This window comes from Solenopsis invicta, chromosome 1, assembly GCF_016802725.1.
Source record: "Solenopsis invicta isolate M01_SB chromosome 1, UNIL_Sinv_3.0, whole genome shotgun sequence".
Taxonomy (NCBI): Eukaryota; Metazoa; Arthropoda; class Insecta; order Hymenoptera; family Formicidae; genus Solenopsis; species Solenopsis invicta.
In genome coordinates this window covers 27226695-27250177 of record NC_052664.1, presented here as the reverse complement: position 1 = coordinate 27250177, position 23483 = coordinate 27226695, and the positions used below count along the sequence as shown (strand labels likewise).

The 23483-nt window shown below is 37.5% G+C and overlaps 2 protein-coding genes across 3 annotated transcripts in view; one reads left to right on the top strand and one right to left on the bottom strand.

Annotated features, from left to right (window-relative positions):
- The first annotated feature begins 3381 nt into the window (after positions 1 to 3381).
- LOC105201939 (fatty acid-binding protein homolog 5) lies at positions 3382 to 4988 on the top strand. Its single transcript, XM_011170232.3, has 3 exons — positions 3382 to 3728; positions 4246 to 4350; positions 4864 to 4988. Exons 1-3 carry the CDS (start codon positions 3489 to 3491, stop codon positions 4918 to 4920), a joined length of 402 nt encoding a protein of 133 aa, XP_011168534.1. The 5' UTR covers positions 3382 to 3488; the 3' UTR covers positions 4921 to 4988.
- Positions 4989 to 5107: 119 nt separating this feature from the next.
- The window catches only part of LOC105201938, a 69007-nt gene continuing 50631 nt past the window's right edge, over positions 5108 to 23483 (bottom strand). For both annotated transcript variants that reach the window (XM_011170231.3, XM_039452864.1), the window contains exons 9-10: positions 10275 to 10555; positions 5108 to 10184 (exon numbers count right to left, since the gene is read on the bottom strand). In XM_011170231.3, coding sequence (XP_011168533.1) covers positions 7125 to 10184; positions 10275 to 10555 — 3341 coding nt within the window. In that variant the 3' untranslated portion in view covers positions 5108 to 7124. The remainder of the gene's footprint in view (positions 10185 to 10274; positions 10556 to 23483) is intronic.

Genomic DNA, 23483 nt, shown 5'->3' with positions numbered 1-23483 from the left:
AAATTTAATTACAACTAATAAGTATATTTTAAATTGTTTTCCTGCTTCATAGCCAGCTAAAAATCAACGCAATGTTGTAGCGCTTAGCTTCGAGGATGCGTTATATGTTATCGTAATATAAGATCAAATTAAAAAGTATTTTGTATTTCAAATAAAATTTGTAAGTATCTTTTATTTTGCATTTCAAGCCGAAAGATAAAATAGTATTTTATATTTTGTAATTGAAATATTTCCAGTATTTTGTATTTTTAAATACTTTAATGTATTTTGCCCAGTCCTATCTCTCGCAAGTTGCTAATAATTACAGCTCGCACTATTTTGCAGCATCGAAAAGGATAAAGAAGAGGAATCGTCAAACTTGGACGGGCGTAATGACGGAGGAGCGTCGCCGACTATCGATCGCGCGATTGTTCGTAAACCGTACCGGCAAACGGGATAGTGTATAATACACGTAGGTACAATAAATTCAATTGACGTCCCGCAACGTAAAGAATCGTACGTCCTTAATGGGAACAAGCTCATTCATCCCGCATGAGACGACGGGACGTCACGTGACGGACGGCGCGACGGAGCAGAGCGTCCTCGCAACAGCATCGTCGTCGTCGTCGTTGTCGTCGTCGTCGTCGTCGTCGTCGTCGTCGTCGTCGTCGTTATCGTCGTCGTCGTCGTCGTCGTCGTTGTCGAAGTCTTTGATGTATGCTCTCATCACCGGCAATTAGCTGTCAATTCATGCGGTCGTACTTGTGGTTTCGGAACGAGCGAGACCAACGACGGGCGATTCGCGAGGAATCCCCCTTTCTCTCCCGCCCCAGCCCCCAACGAGTCCCTCCTATCCTCCTTGCCCTTGAAGTATGGAGAGCACGGCGGCCAAGTGCTTACTTGTAATGCCTCTTATCCGTATCAGCGACCGACGCGATGCATCAGAGATCAAACGTTCTCGCACGTAGTGCAATAAGCCTATCAGTCTCGTCCGCAGATATTGAATAACAGTATTTCCTCAATCGGAGATAAACCAAGATAAACTCTCGTCAGGTATGGAGAGTTCGACGAGAGTTGGGGAGAGAGGAAAACCGTCTTGACGCTCTACTTCATTTTTGAGGACTACTTCTTTTGGAGTATCTATGGAGTATTGCGTTGATAGAGATTTTTAAATGTTCTTTTTTTGGTGAAAATTTTTTCCAAAAATTGTATATGTATAAGACATTTTTCAAAAATACTAAGAACGGTTACGTCTTTTCTTAGAATTTCGTGTAATCTTTTAGAATAATTTTGAATAATTTTGTATAATGTTTAGAAAATTTCTCAGATTTTTTTATACTACTTTTATACTATACTCAGATTTCTTATAGTTTTCGTTTCTCCGATTTTTTAATGAATCTTAAAACATTTCAGATTTTATATATAGGAAAACTTTTCTAAGAATAGACGCCGACTTTTTCATAGGAGTTTCTTCTCTGCCAAGTGTTACAATTTGTATAAAAATTCTAAACAAAAATTGCACCAAGATTATGGTCAAGGAATTCCGAAAAATCGTAAATTGAAAAGACGAAGAATCGAAATTAAAATTTTAAAACGTTCCACGAAATGGTACAGCCAGTTTTTTTTTTTTAAACATTTTCGTTTGCGTACGAGTCTCTCGTTATTAATTGCAATAGGATGACGCATTTTTCTTTGATTAATGGAAATGACAAAGTCTCTTACAATGATTATTAATGATTAACGAGCAAGATGAACATTGACCTTCGTCTAGCGACCGTGAAACGCGGAGCGATTCGCTCGCTGAAACCATTTTCTTGACCCACGGCCGAGATATAAATACGTTTGTTACATTATGTGTCTCAATTATCCGTATCTATTGAGCAAATTTAGATAAGAACCTTCGCGAACACCGATGAAGGAGGCGTTTTTGAACGGCGTTCAAAACTCATCGCGCGCGACAATTCTCGTCTATTTCTCTCGCATGTAGAATCTAAATCTCGGAAAAGAATGTTAACGAACAGATGACACATCGACGTGCGGCTTAAAATGCCACGTACGTATGTGACTTGTATTTTTTGCATCTAACGTGATCTGACGCTCCGCTCTCAAGTGTTATTTAAATTGCAGACAATGCAGCTTACCGTCCATGATAAGTCCACCTGTTTGTTTAACTTTGCCCCTTGCTCGATAAGCGATGCGAATATGTTTGCGCGCTTGGTAAAAGCCTCCGCTCTAGATATGCGATAAAGTGTAGAGGATCATTTGATAATCGGGACGACGTGTAAAAATTAAATTAAATAATTACATCGCGACGTCTAATTCAGAGATTGATGACTATCAACTAAATCGAAATTTGAACCACGCATTTGAAATTTGAAACTCGTTGATTCACTGTGTACGATCGTAAATATTGAATCTTTATTCTGTCGACGACGAAACCTATAATCTTGTTTGTACTCGGAAAAAGAATGATGTCGCACGAACAGTACGAGTATTAGCTAATTCTAATTGAAAGTAAACTTACTAATTCAATATCAGTATGAGGCAAATAACACTTTATTTAAAAATAGGAGCATAATGGTATTTGTTACATTAATATTACTATTGAATTAGTAAGATTTTTTTTCCAATTATACTACTCAGACTATTAATGCTTTAATACTTTTTTCTCGTGTACAATTTTCTTATACTTAATTTTAGTTAACTCTTATATTACTTTGTTATATCGATTAACTCAGCTCAAATGGCTTTGACATGCAGACTTTTTGTAACTTATATGGTTATATTACTTTTAGCGATTGCTTTATCAATTCGATACATACTTATTGAGACGACAGTAATGTTTATATAACAACGAGAGAGAAACATGACACTCAACATGATAATTGCATGTATTTTTTTTTCTACTCGTCGTTTTTTAGTGAAACAAAAGGCGTATGTAAAAAATGTAAATTCTTTTTTAGAAATAATAATAATAATGTAAATAATTTCTGAGATTTTTGAATGATTAATCGACGTTTCAAGCGTTTAATTTCATAAATAAAGCACATCCAGAAATTTTTATGTAAGACAAACAACAAAAATACGCTATCGTAGAAACGCTTCTTAGATATTAAGAACATTAAAATTCAGTGAGTCAGTGTGCAGGATGTAAGTCGCGACTAGTGCAACACACAAACGCAAATAAATGCAGCTCTCTCTCTTCTGCCCCCCCCCCGTGTACGGTGGTGTGCGCGAGGGATACATCAGCAGCGATGATGAAACGAGAGGACAGACCGTTCTCTATCAGACCGTCGACGATAATCCGTCGAATACTTTGTCTGGAATCATCGCAGATTGGCCGACGGTTCTCTCCCTCTCACTCTCGCGAGATCGACGAGATCCCTTAACAAAATCCCCCCCGGATATCGTTATAAAAGCCGGCGCGCCCCGGCGCATCGTTCGTCTTTCTTCGGCGGCGATTCAAGTCCTGACTTGTGTGCGCGACAAGCCATCTCCTCACGGTCACCATGCAGATTGTCGGCAAGTACCAATACGTGTCGAGCGAGAACTTCGAGGATTACGTCAAGAGCCTCGGCAAGGCCGATCTCGCTGACGCGTTCCTGCAGGCCACGCCGGTCGTGGAGATCCAGCAGAACGGCGACCAGTGGATGGTCACGGTCACCAGCCAGGGTAAGACCGTCACCGCCACCTTCAAGCCCGGTGAGGTCTACGACGAGCAGCTTCCATCTCAAGGCCTCGTTTTCAAGGTGGGTTGCACCGTGAGAAAGTGTACATCGCTTCAATCCTACATATTATCGACCTGAAGAGTCACGTCACGTTATCAAATGAATAAATTAAGATTAATGCGATGAAAAATTACCGACATTGAATGCAATGATTCTTCCAAAGCTATCGCTCGGAATGCTTTTTTTTCCGTGCAACTTTGGAAGAAAACTCCGAGGGGGTTTAAATACACTCTCCGGAAGGAGTTAACATTGAACCACTTTCCGGAGAATGATTAGATAAAACTAATTACATTAAATAAATTTCTCGAACACTTTTTTTCGCGGCTCATTTGCAATAGACTCGCTTCTATCTGTAAAATTCGTTAAATGAAAGAAGCGAGACTTTTTTCACTTTTTCTCGCACAAAAAACGCATGGGGTGTATCTGATGATATTGAAAAGTATAAAAGTATAGCAATAATTGAGAATTGATGTACGTCGCGTTCATCATTCTCACGCTCAATGCGACTATTGTTATATACATTCGTTTTACATTACAGAGTATGACCACAAAAGAGGGCAACGGCTTCAGAACGGAGACCACCTTATCCGCGGACCTGAAGGCAATCCGAGTTTACGAGTTCACAGACACCGGAATGATGGTGGTAAGTGTGATTCTAATATAATAGAGATGCGCGAATTAAGATGTTTCTATGTCGAATAGAATCGAATTAAATTAAATTTCATTCCTTTGTTCGAATACAAATTGAATTGAAACATAACTTATAATTAACAACGTAATTATTATGTAACAACATAAGTATTATGTTATATTTTTTTTAATATATCGATATTTATCGAAAAATAGATTTCTATGTAAAAATATTGATTACAGATCTCTTATTGAAATATTATAGATTGATGTAAAATTATTTCAGTATGATTTTATAAGATTGCCAATACATATGATTCGTATTCGAAACTCAAAAAATTTTCGAAATTTGAATTCGAACCATAGAGACTCAAAACCGAATCGACTTTTATCTGGTTCGATTCGTATTCAAATAGTTCGCACACTTCTAACAAGTAACAATAAAACATGATATATACTTAAAAATGACATTGATGTAATATGACAAAGTGTGTGCATCTTACACATTTCTTCTTTTCCATTTCAGCACCTATCTTCCAACAAGAGCGACGTCAAAGCTATGCGTACATACAAAAGACTGTAAAGCCGGTTCCTAATTTAAATAGCAGTATATAACATCACACTACATTAAAGAGATTGAAATGTATAAAAGTGCTTCTTTTCTTTTTGTCCACTATTCCATTCCCCCATAGATGCCCGGAAGTGAGACGACCGGCGCCGAAGTGGTCGATGATACGGAATATGACTGGAAGTAATGCTGGATAACACTGTTCAAACGTAATATTTATTTATTTAATTATGAATTCTGAGAAAAAAAGAATAAAATGGTGACAAATACGCGTACACAAGAAAATCGGAATAACATTCATACGAAACGCGCATGTGAAACGCTAAGCTATGTTCTGTCCTTGATACGAAGCCGTATTTATTAGCCGTAATGCATATCATATCGAATATTGTGCGTGTGTACAGATCGGCGTAGTCCCTATGCAGAAGGGAATCTCATCGCGTATACTCTCGCATTAGACGTATTCATCTTAAAAAAAAAAAAAAAAATCGCCGATCTCTAATCCTTGATCTCGCAGTGCTGGCGGGTACGCTCAGCTTTAGCGCATTTAGAGACCATCGCAGGTATTGGTTCCCATAAAATCAGATAAAATAAAACTATATTCCACGATTGGAGGTCAAGCGATATAAAAAAGGAAACAGTTTTCGACCGAAGTTTTGAAACGTCGTCGGTCCGAGCGCATGCTCTTAAAAAATAAAGCATCGAAACGCAAGAGAAAAGAATTGATACTTGTGCGGTGTATAAAAAGCTTTAAACGCACACGCACGCGACGATCATTGACGACGATTGCGCCGGGAAGCGCGACAAGCAGGATCCAAACGTTCGGTAATAGGAACCTTACACTATCAATAATACTAATACTGATCAGTAATATTGACAATATGCATCAATACTTTTACAACTTAAGATTACTTCTGCGATTATGGCTACATTTGGAAACATCATCCAAGTGTCCCCATGTAACATTTTATCCTCGTTTAATATTCAGTGAACAAGGATAATATGATACGTGTAAGCATTCGAGTGACGTTTTCGAACGCAGCTTATGTTACCTATGATTTTGGAATTATATATAACGAAAATATTGATGCGCCCTTTTCACACAATTAGTTTTATTGCTTACATCTCTATCATATAACGATTCTAATGCTTGAGAATTAAGGAATTTGATTTTATTCTACTTACATCAATATTAACCTCACATGATCAATAACATTATTTGTTGGTACTGACAGCATTATTAACCGTGTAAAGTCCCTATAAGAGAAAATATAAAATAAAGAACAATAGAAATATATCTGCAAAAAAAACAATATACTTCTCTAATTCTCTTTAAATTTTCTCTTTCTCACTAAATCTTTGGATTCCGCATCTTTTCCCTCTTTCTCGGTTCATATACACATATAAACTTCTTCTGGCCTCTCTTGTATGTCTCATTCGAATTTATTTAATAGTACTGTAAGGTATCACATTAAACCATTAAGGGTGCTGTACACATAGATTAGATAGCATTATATTATCATGATTACGAGTCAATATATATCTCGCAATGAATTCAACTTCAAAAATAGGAACAAACAAGAATAAATATACGCTTTTCTCTCCTTCTCTTTTCCTTTTTGTTGATCGAGTAAATTGTGTCGCGAGTAATCGTTATCAATTATAATGCGCATATAAAATTAAAAAATTGTAAAAAATCCATATATTTCATCAAGTTTCGTTAAAAGTTAAAGGTTGACGTACTGCCATATCGGAGTTAAAAGTCTATTTTCAGGTCGTCACGAGCACTATCTGAGTTCTCTCTCTCTCAGAAAGCAATCTCAGAGAGGCTCGCGAATCAGTTGAAAATAATGACGCATGAGAACGCATCCGAATTATATTTACATAACAATACTATCGATCCTTATTACGATAAGGCAGCAGTTGTCGAAAGCAATGTTTAGGGTATGCTTTGCTCTCCTTGATTGATGAATATCTCTTTCACTTATGTATGCATTCACGTAAGAACAATAAAAAATTTTTCAGTTTGACATACATGTATAACTCCCTAAACACTACTCCAGATGATTTCGACGCGCGGTCGTACTCTGTCCATTAAACAATAATAAGAAGGAGAAACCTGTGTGTCGATTCACGTAAACCCGCAACGACGTGTAATTCCTAGGCCGACGTGTGCTATCGCAAAGCAGCGAACAGTTCGCAGCTTATCGATCGACCGTTCAATCGGCGATTAGCTGATTATCGGTCGGCACGTTCACCGGCGACGTATCTTTCCGTGGTACGTCGTCTTCTGGCTTGCTCGTTGCTGTTATGACGGGAGCTTTGGTCACGTCCTCCTTGGGAATTCCATTTTGCAATACCTTGGTTTCGCTCGAAGATATTCGTTTTGTCGCAGTGGATGAAGTTCTCGACGCGGTCTTCGATGTCAAAGTCGCAGGTTTCTTCGTTGGCGAAGTCGTGGAAGCATTTCCGATCGATCTTGCAGTCGGTGTACGTGCCTTTGTAGCACCGGTAGCGTTGGGCGTGGAAGTGCGAGCACTAGTCTTGGGTGCTAATGCTCCAGAACGGGAGATTTGTTTATTGACAGTTTCTTTGCTCTGTTTATCAATCAACGGCGACTTGCCGGTAATGGCAGTAATTTTACCGGTACCTTCACGCGGTTTAGATATGCCACCAGAAGTCGGTGCGGTTTTGGGTCTCGACGAATTAGTAACGGTTGTCGACTGTTTCGATGTCGTTGTGGTTTTGGTAGCTAAAGTCGCAGACGCCGGTCTTGATTTTAACGTTACGTTGGATACTGACGTTTTCGTAGTTGTTGACGACGTTTTAACCTGGGTAGTCTTTGCGTTTGTGCTAGTGGTCGTTGTTCTGAGAGTGGAGCTTGCTGATTTCACCTGAGTGGGTTTATTGATGGATTTTGTGTCAGCGCTCATTAACGATTTCTTCTCAATCAATGTTCCGTTGCTCACCTTCGATGTGGTAGTATTGGTGGTAGTTTTTGGTCTCGTAGTAGAGCTTAAACGTGGGGAGGAGCTGGTTCTCGTTGCTGTTGTCGCGACCTTGGTAGTTGTTGTCTTCGTGGTTTTACTGCTGGCACTCGAGACTGCCGCTTTGGTCGATCCGTCCAATTGCTTACGAGTCACGGTATTCGTAACAGATTTCTTCGCAGTTAATTGTGCTGGTGATGTTGTCGTAGTTGATCGCATGGTAGCACTGATTGCTTTAGAGGGCGAAGTTGGCGTGATGGATTTCGCTGCCGTTTTCGTTGTCGACGCCGTTGATGCTTTCGTCGTCGTAGTTTTCGTTGGACGTTTCGCGTTCGTCGTCTTTGTCTTGATCGCCATAGCGGTGGCCGTTGCAACGATAGCGGCTCCCACTGATGCTTCTGTGACTCCTGAAAGTTCTTTCGATTTATCTATCGTTGCGGTATCATTTGTTTCTGCAGTTTTTTGTGGCTCCTCCTCCTGTTTCGGAAGAGTACTTTCAGAAGTGACTTCTTCCTCGAATACTTCAACGTTAATTGGTGTAACATCGGTAGCTTTTTTCTCTGCTTCCTCTTGTTCAAATGAGTTGTCGATCAGTTTTACGGTTTCCGGCATATATTCCAAAAACACTTGATCTTTATGTTGCAGTTCATTCTCCACAAAGTTAGATTTTTGCGAATCAGATAGGTTTAATTCGGTTGTACTATCTGGTTTGATGTCATTTTCATTGCTGTCATCTTCGATTTTATTGTACTTTTCAGCTTCTTTTTGTTGTTTACCTTCTTCACCATCTTCGAATTCAATATTACGTTCGAAAGTGGCAGTGAGGTTTTGAGATTGCATCGATCCTGTTTTACAGAAATCCGTCCAGTCAGTAGGTGGGTCCGTCAATCGAGTGCTTTCCAATGGATCAACAATATTGTCAGGGATAACTTCAGGCTCAAAAGCGTCAAAATGCGTCTGTTCCACAACTGACGTCGTTTCTGGTTGGATTTCTTGCGATAATAACGATTGTTGTGAGATATCTTCTGTTTTCAGGTTCATCAACTGAGGGCTTTCCATTGTAAATTTGAATGAATCAGCAACGTCGTCAGGAATCATTTTAGCATTAAAACTATCGCCATAATCAATGTGTTCCGCATCTGACGGCGTTTCTGGTCGGCATTGCTTTTCTGTTTCCAATAATGATTGTTGTTCTTCTAAAACAGATATCGTGTCATTAAAATTTGAATAATTCGTAGAATCTGGAAGATTTTTCGACTCTTCGGATTCCATACTTTCTTTTTCATCATCATTTTCTTCGTTTTTATTTGAGTTTTCGTTCTCTTTTTCTATGTTAGAATCCTCTTGTACAAATCTTTCATTTTCTTCTACAGATTGGAGTTGTTTTTCATAATCTATATCTTCCTCACTGCCATCAAATAGTTTTTTAGCTGCGGAATTATTGAGTATTGAGTTGGGCACTGACTGCAACTGGTACCTATCAATAGACGAGTCTTCATCATTGTGCATTGTCGCTGAAAGAGAAGAGGTTGTTTCGATGCTTTCAGAATTCGTAGTAAGTACAGAGTCATCTGTGGTGAGATGCTGTGCTGTGATAAAGTCCCCAATCGCACTCATGTTTTCAGAGAGAGGTGGTGTGCTCGGGCGATCCTCATTACACGGCTTAGGTGAACGCGGCGGTGTGCTCACTTGGTCAGCACCATCTGAACTATCGTCTAACATATGTACTGCATTCAAATCGACATCTTTTTCAAACGCCGCCTTCAAGCTACCTGGAGTGAGCGACATAGCCATGGGATCATCCTTAGTGACAATATCGTTCTCGTCCAAATCGGATCCCGCATCATCACATGTTTTTTCGTTCCATTGAGAAGAGATATCTGCTTGCCACTGAGAGGTAGACATGACATGCATGGATTCGTCATCACCCACTTCGGCTTTGGTCGACGAAATGTCGGATACGTCCATATTCTGCGAACTATTATTCTGCAGATCTGCATGTCCGTCAGAGAAATCTTCACCTATCTCCTTTGGTCGATAACATACTTCCTTGTCAAATTCGCTTTGACTCGGTATAGGAATATCATCCATCGGTTGCGTTTGTTTCAAGGGAGACCCACTAATGGCGAAATCTCGCAAATAATTTTTGGCCAACGGTGGCGATAACGGCACAAACTCTGCTGCCTCTGGATTCAATTGGAAATCCATGTCCAGGTCTTTGTTGTCTTCCTGTAGATCTAGGAGAAGCTGGTTATTCTTCTTCGATTCGCTCAACTTTCTTTCCTCGCTTATCTGAAAACACAATGGTATTGTATGAAATATGTACTCTTGCACCGAACGACAAATGTTTTTATCGAGAAAAGTGACAAGACAGATACTTACATCAATGTCGATAAGCTCAGGCGTCGAGATATCTCTCGCTAATATTTCGCATTTAATATCGCTGTTTGACTCCAGTGATTGAACTTCCGGGCTATCCTTCACGACAGACTCGAAATCCTGTTCCTTTTGTTCCTCGATGTTTCTGTGGGATTCTTCTACCGTAACAGCTACCGCTGCAGATTCCTGCTGGTTCGGTTCGACGCGATAATAATTCCACTCGTCCTCGGAATCCTCGCTGTCCGCTACATTCTCCGCTACGATCAGTACATCCTGAAGAGGTTCTGAAATAAACGTAAAACAAGTTAGAGCCATCATGGATGAATAAATTCGCTATGTCACATTTCACACATTATGTTATTTTTATCGCAAGATAAAAACCGCGTTCGTCAGTCATAGTATTTTATACATTATATTGGTATATCTCAAAGCATATCAAATCAAGAAAGGAACGAACGTTTCATACTGTCGTTTTTTACCGCAGGAAAGTAAATTCGCTGCACGTATTTGCAAGTAAACGTGATATTGCAAGGGCGTTTTTTTTTTTAATTACACTGCAACTTTATTAGATAATTGCATAACCATTGAGAACAGTTCGTAAAATTTTTGATTATTTTCTCCAGAAATTAATGGGAGACAATTTTTGATGAACTGGGCTAATTTCAGATAAATGGATTAAAATCTTAAGAAGAACGTAACGAGGAACATTACAAGTGGTGTACGCGAGTCGTATGGAAAGAATATCTTATTCCAGATAATTAGCAACTTGCAATTTTCAAAAGGGACATCGTTTCTCGCATCCATATTGCAAAAGTTACTGTCTCTAATTGCACGTGACAGAGATAAGATAATCCAGCACAATTCAGAAAGTATCACGAATCATCCTCGAACACCACATCACGCTCGCTCGCACCGTTCACGTAGCGAGAGGACACGGTACGTACCTGTGGCAAGGTGGTTCCGTGGAAGACGCGGTGGAAATTAATATCGAAGGAAGTATCGAGCGAGGAGTTCTCGGGAATCCGAAGTAGATACGAGCTATCACGTTTCAAAAGGGTTCGATTAGATAAATATTCCGCACGATTTTCCCAGATCACTATACACGTACGTGCACGTCGATGCACACGGCAGGTCGACACCTTCTCTCGCAAACCGCAGTGGCTCTAAAGCGAGGAATACCTCCTCGCAGGTGCGATCGCCCTCCTGTGACTAAGAGGAACTACGCCCGCCAAGAGATGCATTATCGATCTAGTCCAGAGCCCCCGGAGCACTCTCCTCCACTTCCACCTCCACACTCCACCTCCTTCTCCTCCCCGCCCCGTCTACGCACCGCCACCACCCACCTGTGCACCGCGACGGTTGGAGGAGAATCACCCCCATCCTCCGAAATCATCGAATCGATCGACCTGGTCGATGTATCTACTCGTGTGACACACGGGAAAACGGCCTTTCGCGTATCCACCTTTTTTTTCTTCGACTTTTCATATTCCAGTCTGTAGCAGTGACGAGATAACGACGACAACAAAAGACTCAACTTCAACATTTTCATTATGACGCAAGAAATTTTTCTATCGCCACGATATTGCGGTTACTGTTAGATCGACTGGAAATCGACCTCCATTATTTGTTAAATGTTTGCGCGCTTCTGTTCTGCAAAGAATTTTTATGAGAAGAAAATGAGACAATCGCAAAATATATAATTTACGAATGAAATAATTTACATTGTAAGATAATTTTGTCACAATATTATTATTGTTCAATAGAAAACAAATTAACACGACTAATTTTAATCGAATAACTAATTAATTTTAATATGATAGGCAATTTGGATTAATGCAATTTGATATAACAAATCCGAATTCATTACGTAAACCTATCGCAGTTGACGAATTTAAGCACGAGCTACCACCAAGGTATTGTATAATAACGTCACTAATTAATTAATTGTCCGTCAATGTAATTTTATCATTTATTATACCAAGTTCGTAAATATAGCAAAAATCGTGCACTACGTTTCTTAAAATTTCCACTTGTCGAAGAAGCTTGCTCTCACTTCCGTTCTTACAAAAAAAAAAAAAAAATTAACGTAAGAAAATCAAGGCTAAAGTAGTTTTTCAAATGACAGGCGAAAGGGCGAGTTCTCCGCGGAGATGCTCCCGCAAAAATTAGCTCGCCACTGCCGCAGGTGTGAAACAAAACGAGAGCACGTCTCATGGGAAAGTAGAAAAAAAAAAAAAAATCATAGAAAGGCGTAAAGAGCAGCTGATAGAAACGTCCGTCAGCCCACCTGGCCGAAGCCAGGAAAATGTTGACGTGGAAACTGGTTAAGGAACGCTAAAAAAAGGCGCAGCCCACGCGGAGAGCGCTCGCTTAACAACCCGTTCTTAATTTCGTCCCGAGTCTCTTTGCCACCAACGCGAACTCGTGCCAACTCGCGAGGTAATCTCCCCACGCGCTTTATCGCGTTTCTAACGCCAACTTCAAATCCGTACACCCAAAGAGCGCCATATAACCCGATGATATTGCACGATTTCGGGTAATAATATCCCGCGCCGTTTCGCTGCCATATGTCTCGAGCCTCGGGGACGTTGACCTTGCGAAAGAGAGACTCTCCGAGAGACTCTCGATATGTAAAATCCGCACGAGACACCACGTTCGCTTCTTCCGGCAGCTTTCGTCGATATCTACTTTTCCCCTTTTCCCCTAAAAATTCTAACTACACACTGGTTCCATTGAATTTCGAAAAATGCGCGTAGTGATAAATCCTTTTTATTAAATCGTTACACACATTAAAACCATCCATCGATACAGGACAATAGAAAAATATAGCTTACAAACTACAGCTTTTCAATTGCTTCAATTGGCTTGGAAAAGTAGCTCTGGAATTCTCGTAAATTGCTACGTTAAGCTCTTCTTAGACCAGTCGTAAAGAGTCTAGTTCTGCGCACAATGGAAAAATATTAGATATTAGGAATAGGAATTAAAATTTCAGAATCAGTTTCTTCAATGAACATTAATTGTTCCGCTGTTAAAAATCGGCAGGAGAATTTAATTGAATGTAACGGAAGCAAATTTCAAGCAAGTACATTAAAAAACATTTAACATTGTCAAAAGTGCACTAAATTTTATACACGTACCTTTCTGTTATACACATTAAATTTAATTTAAAAATATTTATAAAATTTTTATTTGAATTTCATGATATTTTTTTATAGTGTATAGTATGCTCGATGGATATTAATAAGATATAACACATAACTTATTTATCTAGTGTTCATTAAAAAAAAAAAATTGCTTCTAAAACTTTAATTCCTATTCCTGATATCTAATCCTCTATTCTTCCATTGTACGCAAGGCCCTTAATCAGTTTTCTTGAGACAAATTAACCAACCCTCAAACTCATTAACTCGAATTCATAAAGGAAAAATCTTCGACATTCTTCATTCGAGTTACTTGTTTTACAAAGAGTATCGCAAAAATGATAAGAATATTTTTGTTGTTTCTTATACAGATACACAAAGGTTGCGTGTAAAAAAAATTCTTTGGCATATAAAATGAGACAGCGATCATAGTCAACGTCATTCTAATATCCGTCACTATCGCAGTATTGCATTTCTCGGAGACGTTAAGAAATTTGAAGCGATCCTTTCAAAAATGCGACTACTTCGTTTGATGAGGCAGTCCTCCGTTGCAAAGACGTCGCGACGAACGACCAACGCCCGACGCGTCGCGTCGCGCAATTTCAGCTCGTCGGAAAGCACGCTGGAATTCTTTCGTGGCATGCTCGCCACGAGAGCTAAGAGAGAACGAAAGGGGAAAAGGGTGAGCGTGCGTGTCGTCCTCCTCCTTTCTCCCGTATTTTTCTTTTTCAATTTCACAGAGCGAGTGCCGCGTCTCGACGCGAGAGAGTCGCGAAGAGCAAGAGGGAGAGTTAATTTTAAACCAAAGTCACACACAGAAGGACCGCGCAAAGGCGAGCACATGTGTACAAGCGAGAGAAGAAATAACAGAAAGAGAGAGAGAGAGAGTGTCCAGTTTCTCCCGATTATATCCCGAGACATAAGAGATTCGTGTGTATTACGGAGCCGGCGACGTATGCTCCAAAAGACACACGCAGAAAAATGTCATTTTGCTGCTAAGAAAAGCTATTACTTGAGTTTTATTTTCTTTGTTGCTTACGAAACGATTACCTTTGTAAAAAAATATTTTTTTAACAATAATCTTAAAATATACTTTATGTGAAACAAGTAATATTTGCTTAAAATAAATTTCTGTACGTACAGAAAAATATATATTTGAATTAAGTAAATATTATTTATTTCAAATATTTCGTAAGTTCATGTATACACAAAAATTGTATTAAATTAAAACTAATGTATTCTCTCCAACAATCATAGTTTCATACATAAGCAACAAATTATGTTCTTACTTATATAATCTTGCTTATACCTTAATTCTTGAAAAATTTTTATAATCTTAAATTTCAATAAAATATATTTTTATTTTAATATTGTAAGTCTTTTAAAGAGCACAACGTCATTGTTTTGGTTAAAGTTCAAATATTTATATATTTAATAAATAAATATTTAAACTGCAAAATTTAATCAAATTTGGTTAAATCGACAACTTTTTTTTATGAGTGTAGAACGACGAGATATTTGTAGTTGGACATATTACACGAATTTAGAAGTTTCAGAGAATGGTAATTTCCAGAGAAGAAAAACAAGACTCGAAAAGTTGGAAATTTTCAAGCAAGACAAAAATATATAAATTTATAAAAAATAATGCAAAAAAATAATAAAGTTAGAAAATAGTTATTCAAAAGCGAGTAAAATATAAAAAAAAGATTGAATTCGCACTTTTCGCATGCTCTCTCGCGAAGGAAAAAAGAGAGAGGATCTTTAATTATCAATGTCTTGTTCATGCGGATCAACGCGAAATGATAGCTCGTAATGGCTTGCTGATTTACATACGAAAACGTCGGGGCGCAGCGGTGCATATTTCACGCCCGAGAAACCAGACGCGCGGCCTAAAAAGGAATTGCATGGGCTCAAGTCCCGAGTGCATAAATGAAACCTATCGTGAAAAGTAAATGGGATACTTGCGCTCGATCGCCGGTTGTCAGTTACGTTGCAAGAGCTGCATCGACAAAATGAATCTCCGTCGTGCACATCGCGATTCTTCTTTTGCGCACCAAACAAATCTTCTGAAGTATCTCACTTCCAAGAAATTATTAGTTTTTTTTTATATATAATTGATATAGATCTGATATTTCATCAAAGTCGAAGAGTTCTTAAAAATTTCTAGTACAATTTGAAAAGATTTCCGACGATCGAGTGTAAAAAAATAGAGATCTGCAGATAAGAGATGTGTCAGTTAATCAATTTTTTTCCGAGTTCGGGAAAGTACCTCGAGATACAAGCATAGTGCAATAAATAGTGCACAAAATAAAAATATTACTTAGTATTCAAATTAAATCATTTTGTTTCAAAACGTATAATTTAAATATGCAAACTAAGTATTATTAAAATTAATTTAATTTTATGCACTATTTATTACTGTGCTCAACTCGTATATTTACAGCTTATTGTTTTTGTATTATCGTACTATGTACATTAGTACCTCGAAAGTTCTAATGATTATTTTTAACAGTCAAACCAACAAAAAGTAGTAAACTTTCAGTAATTTTTCGTTCCTCGAATAGGCATTTTTCAAGTGCAATTCTCTTCGCAAATGTCCGTCTCCCGACGAAGAGAAACTTTATGCTACTTTACGCATAGAAAATAACGTAAGAATTTTTACGGAGCAAGAAAATTTCTTCTCTCGATCCATTCATCTCGGCGCAATCGGAAACTTGCCCTTGAGATCCGCGCGAATGTGGAAGCCTGATAAATTGCTCGTGAGAAGTTTCTATTTTAAGTCGCAAAATGGCATTCGCATATTTCGGCAGCGTATGTCAGGCAAGGAAAGAGAGAGAGAGAGAGAGAGAGAGAGAGAGAGAGAGAAAGAGAGAGAGAGAGAGGCCTGTGTTAAAAAAAGCGATAGGCGCTTCGTAATTATTTCAAAGTAATAAATGGCAAGTTTAACTAGCCGGCACGAGACGCATCATGCCGGTGGTGCGGTTGTTCGTTCGTTCGTTCGCCTCGGCAACAGAGAGACGCCGACGCACGTTGCTCGTTACGTAAATAGTTATCTGAAGTAATGACGGAGCATTTACTTAAGAACAAACGGTGCATACGGGTATGCGAATTCATCGGCTTCGTTCGGCGTTTTCTTTCCGAAAGTCGCAGAACTTTCTTGCAATCGTCACTTCGTGTGCTCGTCGCAAGCAGTGTTGTATAAGGTACCGAATTACTAACTACAAGTAATTAATAGTTACTGTATCTAGATACCTTTCGTGTATCTGTTCATGGAACTAATTGTCTTCCCTTTCCAGTAACTATAACTGGAAAAAATAATGTAACATTATTATGTTACATTATTTACTATAATGTAACTAGTTACATTCTATTTTGTATCTTATTTAGAATAACATTTTAGATACGTGGAAGATACTTGCAGTATTATAATAAAAAAACAAGAGTGATGCTGAAATAATATACAAATGAGCAACAAAGAATCTTCATCTTGTACTATGCAATTATTAAAATCTTAAATGACAAATCTAAGAAGTTAAAGTCTTTGCATAATTATAATTCTTGAAATATATAAATTGTACAACACAGTTCTATCTTCTTTAGTACCAGAACGTCCTTTCAGTTACACTTTACAGATATACTAAATTTAATGTGTAACTTAAAAATACATTGAATTTCATGACATTTTTAACAGTGTAATTATTCATAGGAAATGAGTATCTGTACCCAGTAACATTTTTCTTCAAATGTCTGTAACTATATCTCGTTATTTCAAAACGTGTATCTCTTGTAACATTGGTCGCAACACATTTTTGCAACGTTCACGTTGGCGAGTCTCATGAGCGGTCTACCGTCTCCAGCTTGAGCTCTTTCGCGCATTCCGTACGTGAAACGCGTCGGCGATTTTACGCTCGCGCCTCGATGAGAGAAAGAAGAGCAGGAAGACACGCGGAAAGCGTAGATAAGAGTAGCGGACCACGGAACTTGTGGCGCACGCTGTACGGCACATGGCGTTTGGATAGCGCTAAATTATAGTTATTAGAATGTAAAAGAAAAAACGTCTATTATCCGTCTTAACGTTATTGCTGCGGTTGCTGCGACTTATGTACCGCGTAAATCCGCCGCTACAGTGTCGCTCTTGAATGTCGTTTTTGCATAGCTTTCTGCGGAGCGGTAATCCCCACTTTATACGGCCGCTTGTTAATCTACATTTAAAAAAAGGGGTCTAGTAATAACAATCAAACTTAGATAATAGTTGTTAACGAAGCTTCAGTGAAATAGTTTCGATTAAATATTCAGTTGATATAATCAAGTATTTAGTAACCGTCTAATAACAGAGTGAACGCTATTATTATATTTGTTTGCTATTAACACAATTATTAAATGTTATTAAATATTCGATTATATTAATCAAACATTTAATTGAAATTATTTCATCTAAGCTAGATTATTATTACCAAAACTCTTTTTTTCAGTGTATAAAGAGGGCGTCCGTTTAAAAAGTTTACAAGATTCATTAATTTTTATCGACAAAGGTAGTCAAAAATAATATTTCAAAAATTCTTCTATTTCTAAAATATTCCTGTGAAGAGAGTCACGCTCGTCTTATTACTATCTTATATAAAGAAACTCGCGGACATGGTTTCGCTAAATATATGTTATCGATAGATAAGCAAAAATTAAGTTAAAAGCTTTTTTTTCTCGAGTAAAATATACCTGCGGTGAGTCACGCTCGTCTTATTACAAATCTATGTACAGAAACACGCGGGCACTGCGTTGCGTGCCTGCCCGCTTATAAATTCACTCGCGTTTTTACGAGTTAACAAGAAAACGGTGCAGCTGTGCGTAAGGATTAATATTATCGCAACAGTTGCCAGGATTAACGCCGTAGCGTCCGTCACATAGGCGTTATTTCTTGAAAACTTCTCCTTATGGGTCTGCTCTTTGCGCGGTGCAGCGATAATTCCTGCCATGTACATAAGATCGCTCCCCGAAGAAGAAAGAGAAAACTGCACGGACACTTCTCGATCTGATCGTATATAGGTGTCTGGTACGTTTTCTTTTTCAGCCGTGCTAATCGCTACCGTTCTAGTTGTCCGTCATTTTTTCTCTCGTTAAAAATAGGAGCCCATTTCAATTTTACACAACCGCGCATCTTGCGCAGCACCTTGTAGATTGCATCGCCAAGTCTTGTCGTGCGAACATTCGTCGAGAAGCGGAAAATTGGCAAAATTGACGTGACAACTTCAGATAAAGTACGAGTTCATTTTTCTATTTTTAATTTTAGTATCTAATGTCAAAAGGAGGTTTAACATTGGCATCGAGTCTATTATTTACGATGACTATACGTCATTTTTTTTTAAGAACAATTTTTTATTATATAAAGAACCAAACCTTTATTTCAAATAACAGTTCTTTATTTTTATTCATTTTTTCAAAATTTAATTTTTTCTTTTTTTTTTACTTTAAAAACATTATGGGAAATTCTTTTCTAACTAGCGTTCCAATAATGTGTAATGTGCTAATTTTAAAAACTTTTTAAAATAAATTTGAAAATTTAAAATTGGTTATCAATAATTTAATTTTATCTGGGGTTAATAAATTTTTTTATTTTCTAACTTTTCCCGATTTTTCCTAGCCAGTTTTAAACTGACTTTCTCTGATTTCCCGGTTTTCCCTGATCGCTGGCAATCCTGTTAATTGGGTATCACACGAATTCCAACGTGAGAATTAAACAGTTTATCCCAGAAAAAGAAGATTCCACAAACTGGTTTGGAAATATGTAGGAACCAAGTCCTGGAATTTTCAGGTTTGTTCTTCAAATTTTTTTTTTTAAGAAAATATGGTTAATCGTAAGTATACTTGAACTGAACAAGATCTAAAAACAACCGATCTAAAAACAACCATTGAAACTCAAACCGAACAAAATTTAAAAACAAAATTCGATCAAAAGGAAGAAAACAAACGGCGAAAACTGGCAAGTACGTACGTGCATCGTGTTTCGCGTCATGATAACTCAACGTAATTAAATTCGGAGTAAGTCGAGATAACGATGCTCAGGCACAGCGATAGATAGAGATAGATCCGATTACCTCGTGCCGCGTTCAGGGATCACCTTAACGCTTGGTTACGAACGTCGGAAGGAACGCGCGCTTTACTTTCAAGTCTATAAATACGGTAGAGACGACAGCACGCGACGCAACGACACGCGATCGGCGAATTAATTGCATCATAAGATCGCCGGGAACCCGTCTTTCGCGAAAGTACCGCCGCCGGCTACACCGCACGGTATCATCCGTACTGATTTCCACAATTATTAACCGTTCCTGTCGCCATCGGCCTTGGTACTAACGCTTGCATCCGTGTCACACGCCGAGATGAAAAGAAGCGCCGAATTAAACTGGGCGAAATTTTAATATCTATCCGTCAGCGTTTTGAGATGACTCGACTCTCCCCTGTCTCGTACTCGTATCGTACTTGATATATTTGATAAAAAATATTTGCTTTACGATTTCAAAACGTTAAATATATTCTTTGTTGTCTTTTTTTTAAAAATAAATTTGGCTTTAATAAAGCGGAATGTGACAAATTCGAAGTAATATATAGACAGTATTTGCATAATTTCTATTAAAATAATTTTCATCAAGTTATTAGAATAATTTGAACCTAAGCAGAGAAGGTAATAAATTATTTGGTGCTGCCATGCAGCAACATTAATCAGAGCTTTATATAAATAATTATTTCCTTCTTTCTTTTTTTTGGTTAATTTTTATCTGATGATAATTTAAGCTTCGAAGTAAAATAAAAATATTAAAAAATAATAATTTTCAATTTTATGTAAATCTATAAAGATTTTATGTTACCGCTAACTTTAGATAAGCTGCAATTTGATAAATCCCACTTTAGTAACTGTACAATTTTCACGCTTTAGTAAAGCGGGTTAATATTCTGCAATAAAATTTTTTTTTTTACTTTCTTTTCTTTATAAAATTCAGAAATGTCGTGTTAGCTTACGATTTTCTGAAAATTGCGTTTGAAAGTATCTGTATCTTCGACTGTTCTGTGCCTTTAGGCGTTCTTGTTTTTTGTTTTGTTTCTTTCTGAAGATAATCGTGGCATTAACTACGTTTACACATCGTCCGCTAATCAGGTTTAATAACATCCGTAGTTTACTACTGACGTAAAATGTATAAATGCTAGTTAAATTCGATTGGTAGTATAAAACTGGATTTAATTAGCATTTGTACATTTTACATCAGTAATTATAACTACGGATGTTATTAAACTCAATTAACGGACGATGTGTAAACGTAGGAATTTGGCTGTTATATAATACATAAAACAACCTACGCAACACGCGAAAATGTTCTATACATAAAAATTGTCTATAACTTACGCTGACAATGAGATGCGTTCAGAAACATAGCTTGGATGCATCTAACAATAAGTATCATTTTATACTTGTTTAACAATCGGCGAACAACAAGGATAAGATATCTCTGATGTTTCTGAATGCAGCCAAAGACTCAAAGACTCACACTGCATCCGACATTCGACGTATGATGATCCGATATTCAATAGGAGATAGAAAGTTCCCGAAAGCATTGCTTTTGCTCCCAGGAAAGGTATTCTTCTATTACTTATTGTTCATCAGATGCAGAATTAATTCTGTATTAGGGTCTGCAAAAGATGTAGGTAGTCTCGAGCCGTAAGAAATTGACCAATCACAGTGGAATGTGAGGAGAATGCTCAACTACAATTAGTCAATTTCTCAAGGCTTACTACACCTATTGTAGATTGACCCTTACTTGTAGTCGCACACAAACGAGCTTCCAACTGGTCAAAAAGTCCGTTTTTTTTATAGCTAAGCGTAGCTCAATGTACATTTGTTGCGTTTAAACTGAAATAATTGTATGCAGTGAGTATAAAAGATATTCGTATGGAGGAAATTTTTAAAACATTTATTTTCAAAAAGTAAACATTAATTAGCAATTTATAAATAACGAACGACGTATATATGTACACTGAGAGGAAAAATTCCTAAAATTCTAAACATTATTTATTCAAATATATGTACAGTATTAATAAAATATTTACTAAATGTAAATAAATGTTTATTTAGTACAAGAACCACTAATTTAAGCATTATTTTTTTTTTATAAATATTTATGTACCGTAAGCAAATATTTTATCACTATTTAAATATTTATCACAATTTAGAAATTTTTTCTTTTAGTGTATTCGTTAATACGTTGCTGATTAACATTTATTTTCTAAAAATAAAGTTTTAAAAAATATCCCCTGTACAAATACTTTTTTCACTCACTGTATTTAAAGTTTACTAAAAGCGAACAACTTTTAGTGCAATTCAAGGCAGCGATAAAGAATAAACTTGAAAGAATCAATGTTGAATTATTATAATAATCATTTGTGCATAATTTTCAATGTCTTTGATGATCATTGATGTGAACTAGTGCCACCGAAGTTTCCTTTAAACTTATAAAAAAATAATCTAATATAAAATTTTGAATAATATAAATAGCTACAAAACGTAAAATAATAAAAAGTGCGCCATTCAACGCAAAACTATGACAATATAAACATTGACAATATTTAATCATTTTACATAATACTTTATCGTTATGTATTCATGCTGCTGAAAGTTATAACATTCATGATAAAACATGCAAAACTTTTTGGCCAAATTACGTGTTTACTTTCAGAAAGCGATTTAAGCGGGGTTCTTTCTCCGCGAAATTAACAGAAATATTTGTACGTCATTAAACTAGAGGACTAGCTGCCCATTAAATTAATCATTAAGTATAATTTCGTATTAAGATATCAAATTTAATAGAGAATTTTTAAGGAATTCTCCAAGTTTATATACTAAATGTAAAAAGCGAGAGGCATAAACTCCGCGTAATTGTAAATAAAAATCAAACGTTAAACTTATTTTAACAAGTAGAGAAATTGCTAAACAATATTTGAACAATAACACAATAATATTTTGTTTTCTCCAAAACCGTCAATAGAAAAATTATGAAAAAATCAGGTACCGACTATTAGACACACTGTTAGAAATAATAAGAGAAAAATTAAAAAAAAAAAAAAAAAGATAAGGGATTGAAAGGGTTAACCGATTGCGAGATTGAACGAATCATTTGACAAATCGCGAAACGCAACTTCGTTCTCAGCGCGTCGGCGACAGCGACAGCGACGATGACGACAGGCTAATACACAATGCAGTCATTTCACAACGTGGTATTTTCGTACACGCTTCGCATGACGCGAGGCACTGTCTTTTTCTCCTTCCTCCCACCGGCACCGGAGCCCGCCGCTTCCTTTTTTCACGTTCGCACGAGAGACAGAAGCCGAAGAACTCGTAGCGAATGTTCGAGAGCGTAATAGGACGCAGACCTCGATTCGATATCGATGCAATTAGTTCCTGCGATTCTCACAGGAGAGAAAAAGAAATATCGAATCGTAACATTCACATCTACGAGATTCCATTTATACCAAGGAGAGTACAGATTAACTTTAATCTCTGATTTATATAACTTACTTTTTATCATTTTTCAACGTCCATTCATATCGACGTAAATTAACTTTGATCTATTTGATTTTTATCTCTTTTTCCAGTTTTAAGATTTACAAGAAAGATAAAGAGTAAATTAAATCGTGATTAAAGTCAATCTACATTGATAGAGATAGAAACGCCAGAGAGGAGAAAAAGAGAAAAAAGAGAAAACGAAAATAGAGAGACAAAGAGTGGAGACATTGGCATGGTCCAAGCCTCGAAACCGGTATAACATCATTAGTTTCGATTCTCACTACACACATTTATATATACGCACAGACACATACACGAAAAGATCTCTACGCCTATTCGCAGATGAAACTGCGTAGCCAACTATCGTGGCGTAGGACGTGTTTTTTCGTGTTCGTGTCCACGCCGAGGATCGAGGACCACGCGCATCGCGCACGTCGAGATCATATGCCGGTCTCGACCAGCGGATCGTCGCCGGCCGGCAACAACGCAGCTCGCTGTCAACGCGGCAACCTATTCCGAATATGA